This window comes from Triplophysa dalaica, unplaced genomic scaffold (genome assembly GCF_015846415.1).
Source record: "Triplophysa dalaica isolate WHDGS20190420 unplaced genomic scaffold, ASM1584641v1 Contig22, whole genome shotgun sequence".
NCBI lineage: Eukaryota > Metazoa > Chordata > Actinopteri > Cypriniformes > Nemacheilidae > Triplophysa > Triplophysa dalaica.
Window position 1 is genome coordinate 71,182 of NW_026622656.1, and position 9,469 is coordinate 80,650.

At 39.3% G+C, this 9,469-nt stretch overlaps 1 protein-coding gene across 1 annotated transcript; it reads right to left on the bottom strand.

Moving 5' to 3' along the window:
- Window positions 1-284: 284 nt before the first annotated feature.
- Window positions 285-6,758, bottom strand: LOC130417143 (striated muscle preferentially expressed protein kinase-like). Its single transcript, XM_056742445.1, has 6 exons — window positions 6,617-6,758; window positions 6,265-6,503; window positions 5,950-6,173; window positions 5,502-5,577; window positions 4,338-4,487; window positions 285-3,280 (listed from the first exon to the last, which is right to left on the bottom strand). Exons 2-6 carry the CDS (start codon window positions 6,477-6,479, stop codon window positions 3,034-3,036), a joined length of 912 nt encoding a protein of 303 aa, XP_056598423.1. The 5' UTR covers window positions 6,480-6,503; window positions 6,617-6,758; the 3' UTR covers window positions 285-3,033.
- Window positions 6,759-9,469: the final 2,711 nt, after the last annotated feature.

Here is a 9,469-nt window from a genome sequence, read left to right on the forward strand (position 1 = left end):
AAAACACAATCTCTATGGATGTTCTTATTGGAGAGGTGTGACATACTGTGACTGATAAAAGATCAACAAGTGTTCATCTGCAGTCAGCTGGACCGTATATACTAACTGAAAACAGGCTACGAAGACTGACATGGTAATAAACTATGGTATGGTGATGTGAGAAATGTAAGTGGCCTCATGCGAAAAAGAGACATGATTGTAGTGTGAGCTAATGTCTTATTTATGCATCTCAATAAAAATGTTATTGTTGGAAAATCTCTTGTTTGAAACAAATACAAAGTCAGTTCAGTATTGCTGACAGCTGATTTTATTCATGAAAGGTTGTGTTTTCGACATACTGTATACACACTTCAGTCTTCCACTTCATCTCCATGTTTTTCACTGTTTTAGTGCAACATAATTCATTCCAGAAAAGCTCGAGTTCATATTAAAGGGTTGCTCGGCAGAGAGTGTTGAACGCACACAAAAATAAAATATAAAATCTTATTCACAACAACACAGAACTCTGATTCTAGATTTCTATTCTTTGTTATTACATTATTTGAGTTAAATTCTTGCCCCGTGCCATATTTGAGTTACCTGAAACTTGATCTATGAGAAGTTAGTCACTCATTTGAATAACCTTAGTAAAAACCAAATAATAAGCAAATTGGCTAGAAGAACAAAACCTTTGTTTTTTGCATTGAACCATCATAGCAAGTACTGAAATAAACACCAAGGAAAGTTTATTCATTACACAAGCCGATATATACGTATATGTGATGAAGTTTTGCTATGTATGGTCACATGATGACAATAAAGTAGAATTGTGCCTTGGGTGTTTAGATGAGAAAACAATCATCCTCTTTGTTTGCCTTTATCTAGATCTGCCTAAAATATTCTCTTCAATAAGATTGATCTTATATTTGTGTTAGGAAAAAAAACACAAAGACAAAAACAAATAAAACAAACACAAATTCTGCCTCAGTGTTCAGCAAACAGGATGCAAATAAATCAAAATAATAGAAACTATATATTTATTTTAATACTATCTCTACAATAAAATCAAGACCAAGGCCCATTCATACACTCCAAATCAGGTAAAATCCTGTTTATGGATGAATAAACATATCTTAGACTTATGTTTAGACAAGCATCCATCATTTACAACACATTTGAATATACTCACCTAAAGGATTATTAGGGACACCTGTTCAATTTCTCATTAATGCAATTATGGTGGTGGTGTTACGGTGTGGGGGATGTTTTCTTGGCACACTTTAGTGCCAATTGGGCATCGTTTAAATGCCACGGCATACCTGAGCATTGTTTCTGACCATGTCCATCCCTTTATGACCACCATGTACCCATCCTCTGATGGCTACTTCCAGCAGGATAATGCACCATGTCGCACAGCTCGAATCATTTCAAATTGGTTTCTTGAACATGACAATGAGTTCACTGTACTAAAATGGCCTCCACAGTCACCAGATCTCAACCCAATAGAGCATCTTTGGGATGTGGTGGAACGGGAGCTTTGTGCATCCCACAAATCTCCATCAACTGCAAGATGCTATCCTATCAATATGGGCCAACATTTCTAAAGAATGCTTTCAGCACCTTGTTGAATCAATGCCATGTAGAATTAAGGCAGTTCTGAAGGCGAAAGGGGGTCAAACACAGTATTAGTATGGTGTTCCTAATAATCCTTTAGCTGAGTGTATGTAATCATATGAAATATTTTTTTAATACAGATGTGTTGTGTTATCTGAATAAATCAAGATAAATTGATCAAGGATAATGCCTGATAATCATTCAACCATAAGGTTACTAAATTCATAAATATACTGTATATGAATATTACAGGAACAACTTAAAAATAGGATTCTAATAACCATTCACTGCAGCAGCCGATGTATGTTTTTTAAAAACAAACAAAAAATGACACTTCTATAAGTCCTCTCTATTCTATCCGACCATGTTTGTTTCCAGGCACATATTGAACCAGCGTGTCTCTACATCCAGATAACTTTGGCCAACATATCATTGGCAGGGACTGAGATTTTTCAACCAACGGTGCTCAACTTACGTATATGTAAAGAGTTTGGTAATGATGCATGCTGTATGCTACTGTATGCTATACTGATGCATTAAAATCTGCAATTTACAATACATTCCTGGTGCTAAAGCAGACATATAAAAAAAAATTAAATAACAGCCAGCACTGTTTTTTAAACATTTGCCAAAAAGTTAAATCATTCCCGTTGACGTTTTTTTTTTAAAGAAACAATGTTAAGGCCCAAAGAGGCTTTTCAATATTACAATTCAATTCACTTTTGTTTAGAATAATACACTTTTGTAAAAGACAAAAAAATATTTTGGTTGATGGCAGATGGCACTATAGAACAATGGAGTGCTCAACATTACTTCTATTGACTTTCATATACACCGATCAGAATGGTATAACAAGTACCAGTAATAAAATTATTTCTTGCCATAAAAACTAGTTCCAAAAAAACATGTTCACTATTTTCCACAAATCTCAAGGCCCTGGTACACAATTGGAAGACACCACAAAAATACACACAAACTTGACAATTTTTTTTGCGTAAAATGATCCTCGAATGAGTTTTCATTGTGGTTAACAAAGATGGGTCCAAAGTTCCCGACCCCTCTTTAGAGATGCAATGCTGAGAACAGCTGAAGTAGGTTTATCAAAAAGTCACAGGGATAAAAGTGTCGGGACGTTGGGGGGGGGTTTGAACAATAAACACAACTTTTCTGTGCATGCTGGCCACAGCTTAACAGAGGTAAATGCATTGACATCCATTATGTTTTTGTCAGCTTGGAGGTAAGTGTCTCCCATAACCAATCTGACTCCGGGTGGCATTAACAAAGTATGGTTGAGGCAAAAAGATCCTTGTGGTACCACACCGCACATCCAGTCCCGTCAAAGCCGGGGCAGTTTAGAGCGTCTGAGATACCCTGATGCTGTGTGTCTCTCTCTGTCCTGATCCTGGTGAACCCTTCTTCTCATCTCTCCAGTCGTAGAGGTCACTGAAAGATGGGCGTGGTGGGGGTGCCTGGTGTCGAGGGGGTGGATGGGGTCTGTGGAGTGCTCTGGTATGAACGTAGAAGGACTTTGTGCTTTGTTGCCATCTCGGCCCTGACCTTCTTCTGTTGCTCCAGAAACTCTTTGAGGCGTGTGGTGGTGAAGGTGAGAGTCTGTCTGCGCAGTCTCATCAGATAAGCGTCCTGCAGCCAGGAGTTGTTGAAGCAGTCCTTAATAGTAGGACGGGCCCTGGAACACAACGTATGACAGCAGGCGTCAGTTTACGTCAAAACAATGACCAATGCACACTGCCTTGTCCAAGTTAAACGAGTAATTTGCGAGTCAATAAACAAAATAATGAGAGATTTTAAACTGGTTTCCTGAACACTCCCTTGTCGGCCAATGATTGCAGAGATAGTCCTGCTCCAAACTCATACTATTGGTTGAGGCAGTTTGGAGCTGGACTGGATTTTGTCAATCGACATCAGCATAAATATCATAAATGTAGCACAACAAGCACTACCTTGTTATTATTATTGGTCCAAAAATATGCTTATTTTTTATAATTAATTTAATCCCAATCTTTTTACTTATTATATTTGTTTTTTTTTAATAATTAGTAAAATAATCCTGACAGGATTTTGCAATCAGGCCACTGGGGCCAGTTAGGGGGTCTTAAATAACTTCCATTGGGTCCTCAAGATGATGTCACATAAAAAAATAGGGCTTTCAAACGATTAAACATGATAAATCGCATCCAGAATAAAAGCTCATTTTACATAATAAAGTATATGTCTGTGCACTGTGGATGTTTATTTTGAATTTGTTAAAACATACACATGCATGAATAAATTTAAGAAAAATATAGAATATTTGAAAACATTTATCATTTGAATTGTTGATCATGTAAATAAATACATGTTAATATTTCCTAAATATGTATACATGAATATGTTTATGTTTATAGATACAAATTATAAAAGTGCATAGACATTTATTTTGTAGAAATAAACTTTTATTCTGGAATGTGATATCGAGATTAATCGCTTGACAGCCCTAAAAAATCTAATAAAATTATTTAAATAAGACTAAAGCATTAAAATAAGATAAAACAAAATATTTTTTGAAAAAGTGTTTTTGTTTTGTTTTATAACAAACACATATTTCTAGATATGTCAAGCCAATCTTTAATTTTTTAGGAATTGTGAGCAGTTAAGGTGAAAAAGGTTGACACATTCACTGGTTTCAATATAACAGAATGTATCAAATTAAATATTTAAATATGAGTTTTATGTGTTTTACTCACCAAGGGTAGCTGCACAGGATCTTTTTGAGGAACAGAGAGGCACTTTGCGACACATTTTGGTAGAGCTTACTGAGGTCAAACTTGGCCGCCAGGATTCTGGCCTCCGTCTCAGAGGGGTCATTCTCTGCAAACGGCAGTCTCCCGCTGACCCTGAACATTTACATCAAGACAGTTTAGAGCTGCACACTAAAGAGTTTGAATAAAAAACAATCACAGACACTTTAGAGAATGTCTAAAAGGACAAAAAAAGATTGTACACGATAACAGACAACAAAACGATTTTAAATGACACGATGGCTCTCTCTCGATGACAACTTTATGAATGCTAACTGAATTGAGGGTAACACTGAATGCAAAAGTGAACAAAAGGCTTAAAGGTCCCATGTGTAACACATTTTTTGAAGGATGTACTGACAGAAATTCAATATAATATAGTTGTGACGAGTCACCCCTGGCGCAATCAGCGTCGCCATGGAAACCTACTGATTATTGGAATCATTACCAGCGGCTCCTTTACGGATGACTACAAAAGCCGATGGGACAGGATCACGGGTGAGCAACGTCTCCCAAGCAGGGAAGCATAACCAAGCCTTTTCCTCTTCTGCCCTTAGGCTCCGACGAATGAGGGCTAGCAGAAACCCTTCCTGTACAACCCGGAAGAAGCAAGGTACTCACAACCGTATCCTCAGGGAGAACAGACCAAATGGCTTACCTGGTTATCTTATCCTGAAAACCTTAATAAATATACCCTCCGGGGCTACTAACTGCACTTCTCGTGTACGTGTTGTTGCTCTACCCGTGACAATAGTGTACATGACTTCAGGGGTGTATAAAGACCTTACATACTGAAGCTTTATGTTTTTTGTGCCTTAAAATGAGCTATTTCTATCCACATACACCCTGACCGTGGGTCCCCTTTACATGGAATTTGCCATGTTGTTTCTACAGAAGCCCTAAAAGGACAAACTGCTCTACACGGCATGTTTCGTAAATATGTCAACTCCCTCGGGCAAAGATGTAAAACTTGACGACATGTTTGCCTCCGTAGTGCTTCGAAAGGGAGGGGAGGAGCGAGCCATTGGTTGCAATTTGCAACCTCACCACTAGATGCCGCTAAATATCATCGATTGGACATTTAGAAAAAGAGTTTCAGAGAGGACTCACATGATGTATGTTACAACCCCGATGCTCCAGATGTCTGCTGGTGGACCCACCACATCTCCTTTTAACATCTCAGGGGCTTTTAATAAACAGCAAAGACAGAAGGAAAAAAAAAACATAATAATACCAAACAGATTTGAAATCAGTAACTCCAAAAGTAAAGTTTGACAAGACAAATATTGGTTTGACAAAGTGTTGCCCAAAGTGTTAAAGATCTTACAATACGTGTTATCTTATAGAGCTTTGAATGTTACATGCAGTTTTGCATTACCAAGACGTTGCTAGGATGTTTAAATTGGTAACTAGGTCATTGCTAGGTTAGTTTTAGAGTGTTTTGGGAGCAAAGTCATACTCTCTGACATTCAAAAAAAACCTCCAACCTATTGATTGGTGGATTTGTCAAGCCAACATGAAAAATAATAAGCATAAATGCTGTTCAAACATGTCTTACACATATAGTCCAGTGTTCCGATGGGTGGGCTGAACTGCTTGAGGAAGAGTGGATTGAAATTCTGTGCCCCCCCAAAATCAATGATCTTAACCACATTCATGTAGGTGACGATGATGTTGTCTGGTTTGATATCCAGGTGCAGAATTCTCCGGCTGTGCAGATAATCCAGACCCTGAAGAATCTGTACAATATATGCCACTACATCATCTTCAGAGTATCGGAATCTATAAAGGGAGACAAAAAGACACTGAATAACATGATATCTGAGTATCTGTGAAGAACTAAAAGCATAAAGACTTCCAAACAGTCTCTGACCTGTCAACCAAGCTATAGAGGAGCTCTTTTCCTGAGCAGCACTCTGAAATGAGCACCAGATATCGTGGGGTGACGTATGCCTCGTGTAGGGCCATGACCTTCTCGTGATGGAGGGACTTCAGGATGTCGTACTCCTGTAACACAACCTGCTTGTTGTCAGGCTCGTACGGCACGATCTTGGCCATGTACAGGTTACCGGTGGCGTTTCTCGACATTCTCTGATTACACCAAAACGACCTCTTTGTAGAGAAAACAAAACGCTACATTACCTCAGGGTGTCAGTTGAAAGTGACATATGTAAAAATATGCTAGTTCATAAAACATTATATGCAAGAAATCAATGGTATTTTACCTGGCCTTCTCATCCATAAACGTGTACGGTTTCTGTGGCACTCCTTGTCTTAGGGTGGATTCTCCAGGTTTTCCCAAAGGAGTCCTGCGTCCCGTGGGAGTGATGCGTCCAGACGGAGTGGCCCGTCCACTCGGGGTCAAACGATTGGGTGTGGCCGTACCCTCCCCTAAAGGACTCAAACTGGTAACTAACACCACAGGTGGCGACAGGACAGGAGCTGTGGTGTTCAGGGTGGCTGGAGTCACATGCGCCGTGGTGGTGGCCGGGACATACATAGGCACTGATGAGATGGGCTTGCCGATGGTGGGCGGAGGAGACACCAATGGAGGCGGAGACACGGGAGGAGTACGAGCTGGAGGCGGGACCACGTTGACAGGGCTCAGAGGTTTGGGCAGAACCACGGGGGGTGAGGGTTTGGGAGGAGGAGGCTGATTGGTAGGAGATGCAGGAGAGGGTTTGGTAACAGTGATGTTAAGAGTGGTTTTGGCTTTGGCTGGAGTAACAGCGGCAGGAGTTGGAGTTTGGGTATCAGGTGTGGTTCGGTGGGCGGGGCCAGAGGGAGCAGGGGAAGGCGCAGTTGATGAGGCAGGTGCGGCGGGAGGAGAGATTGGTTTTACCGGCTGAACTGTAGAGGGGCAGAGGTCACTGAAGGTGGCGATATGGATGTTTTCAAGCCAGCGGGCTTCATTGCGGGTAAGGTCATGGTGGATGTTACCACTGCAGGTCCAGGAGCTGATGAAAGTGTTTTGACTACAACTGCTCCGCTGGACTTTTGGGGTGCTGGAGAAAATAAATTGATTTTGAAAAATGAAGATGTGAGGTTATAAATCATTCAGAATAAACTGAATGTATTAAAAATGCTTATTTCAGTGTAGATTTAAGCCTCATTTTGTGTTTGGGTTCACATTGGCACCCCTTATGAAAAAGTGCTTGTATTTTTTTTAAACCTTGAGTTTTGAAATTTGTCAGCAAAAGAGATTCATTTGATAATAAAAATATATAAAAATAATAGTTATGTTTCAGTTGTTTTCATATATTCTTATACCAAGCCCTTCTGCAAATGCAAAGTCTTTAAGTGTATTTCCGATTTTAATGTATTCAGTGTATTTTTTATGTACTTATAGTTTATTATAGTTTATATATAGTAATCATGGTGCACCTGTCGAGTCCAGTATCACTTTTCAGACAAATTGCTGTATGGTCCCTGGCCGGCTTTGTTCACACAGGCGACTCTGAATCTGTATGTCGCACCAGTTGGAAGATCCATAGACGTTATAGTAACAGTCAGCCACACCGGTTGCTATTATCAACCAGTTTGTGTCACCTATAAACAGAAATGTTATATGAAGTTTATACTATTATATACTGACACCATAACAAACAGAAAAGAGGCAATAAAGAGCCTCTGTGTCATTTGTACGTTCCTGTACAAAATAAAGAATCAATTGCAGTACCCATCCTTGCCAGCTGGGGGCGGGATAGCAATAGGGAATCACTAAATAATTTAAAAGACAATACTATAATAGTAGTCAGAACAATATTCACATTACAAATTCATCTCTAATGCCTTAACCAAACCTCATTTTACATTTTTAGGCAGGTATGAATTGACTAGTGTTGACCAACCCTCTGTTCTTCTCTCCAGTGAGTATGTGCAAGGTGCCGTGGTATCTGAGGGTCTCCACACCACCAGCGCGGTGTTCTTATACTTCTGAGGAACCTCAGGGGTCCCAGGACTATTCGGTAAGCCTAAAGAAAAATCATTGCATGCTTACAAATGGATATTCTTGCTTTAATGTTCTGCATTGTGCAAATGGAAAAGATGTTTATAACATTGTAGAGTTTGGATTCTTCAGAACGTTCTTATGCACTGTAGTGAACAAAACATCATCAGGCCAATGAGAAATTTCATGATAGTTGTCATGTTTACAGGACTGCACTCAAAAACGCTATTTCTAGCTGAGAAAAACATTTCGAATCAGCTGAGACAACTACACAAAATATTTAGCTCTGCTAGCAAGTTACCTCACAGAACTTTAATACAGTAACATGAATAATTGATGTCCTGCTGTTATTAAAGAAAACACACAATAATATTCAGCACGATCTCCTGCTCATGTTGTTAGAAAACCAATGACATTTCTGCTCTCAAAAGCTCTTTCCTGACTCTGGTAGCTCTAAAAGCGCTTCTTTCAATGATTTTTCCAATGATCCACTTCGATCTGTGTTCGAGTACGTGGTTTAGATGTTGAAACTTTGTATTTGTTTTAAATTGACACATTCACACTAACAGTGCATTGCAGCTAAAAGCAATGAACGAATGCTCTAAATGATCTATTTCCATTTATATAATTGTACTGTTTTCTGATACTTACGTGCAAGCGACACAACGGACGAGCTGGTGACAGAGGCCAGCGGGTTTGAAGCCACACATTCATAAAGGCCTGCATCCTTCTTAGTGGTTTTCATAATCATCAGCAGCTGTCTTCCATCAGGACAGGATATCAGGTTCATCCTCGGGTCAATCTCAAGAGGTTTCTTATCTGAAAATACATGAAACCCCACAGCAGTGATGTTACTTATGAACCTTTACTTTCACTAAGCCACTACCTCTACTTCGTATATTTTCACGCGGTGACATTAAAAAGTTGATCACAAAAAAACACTGTGTTCTCTAAAGTTAATGTGAACATTTTAGGCTGTGACTTTGACTGTGACTGTGGTGTTACTTTAAGCTGACATTTACTCGGAGGCGTAAAGAGCTTCTATATATAGCCAAAAATAAACAGCTTGGGTTGTGTCAGCACAATGACTACTAATACACCTAGAATGTAAGGTTTGGCACGACACATA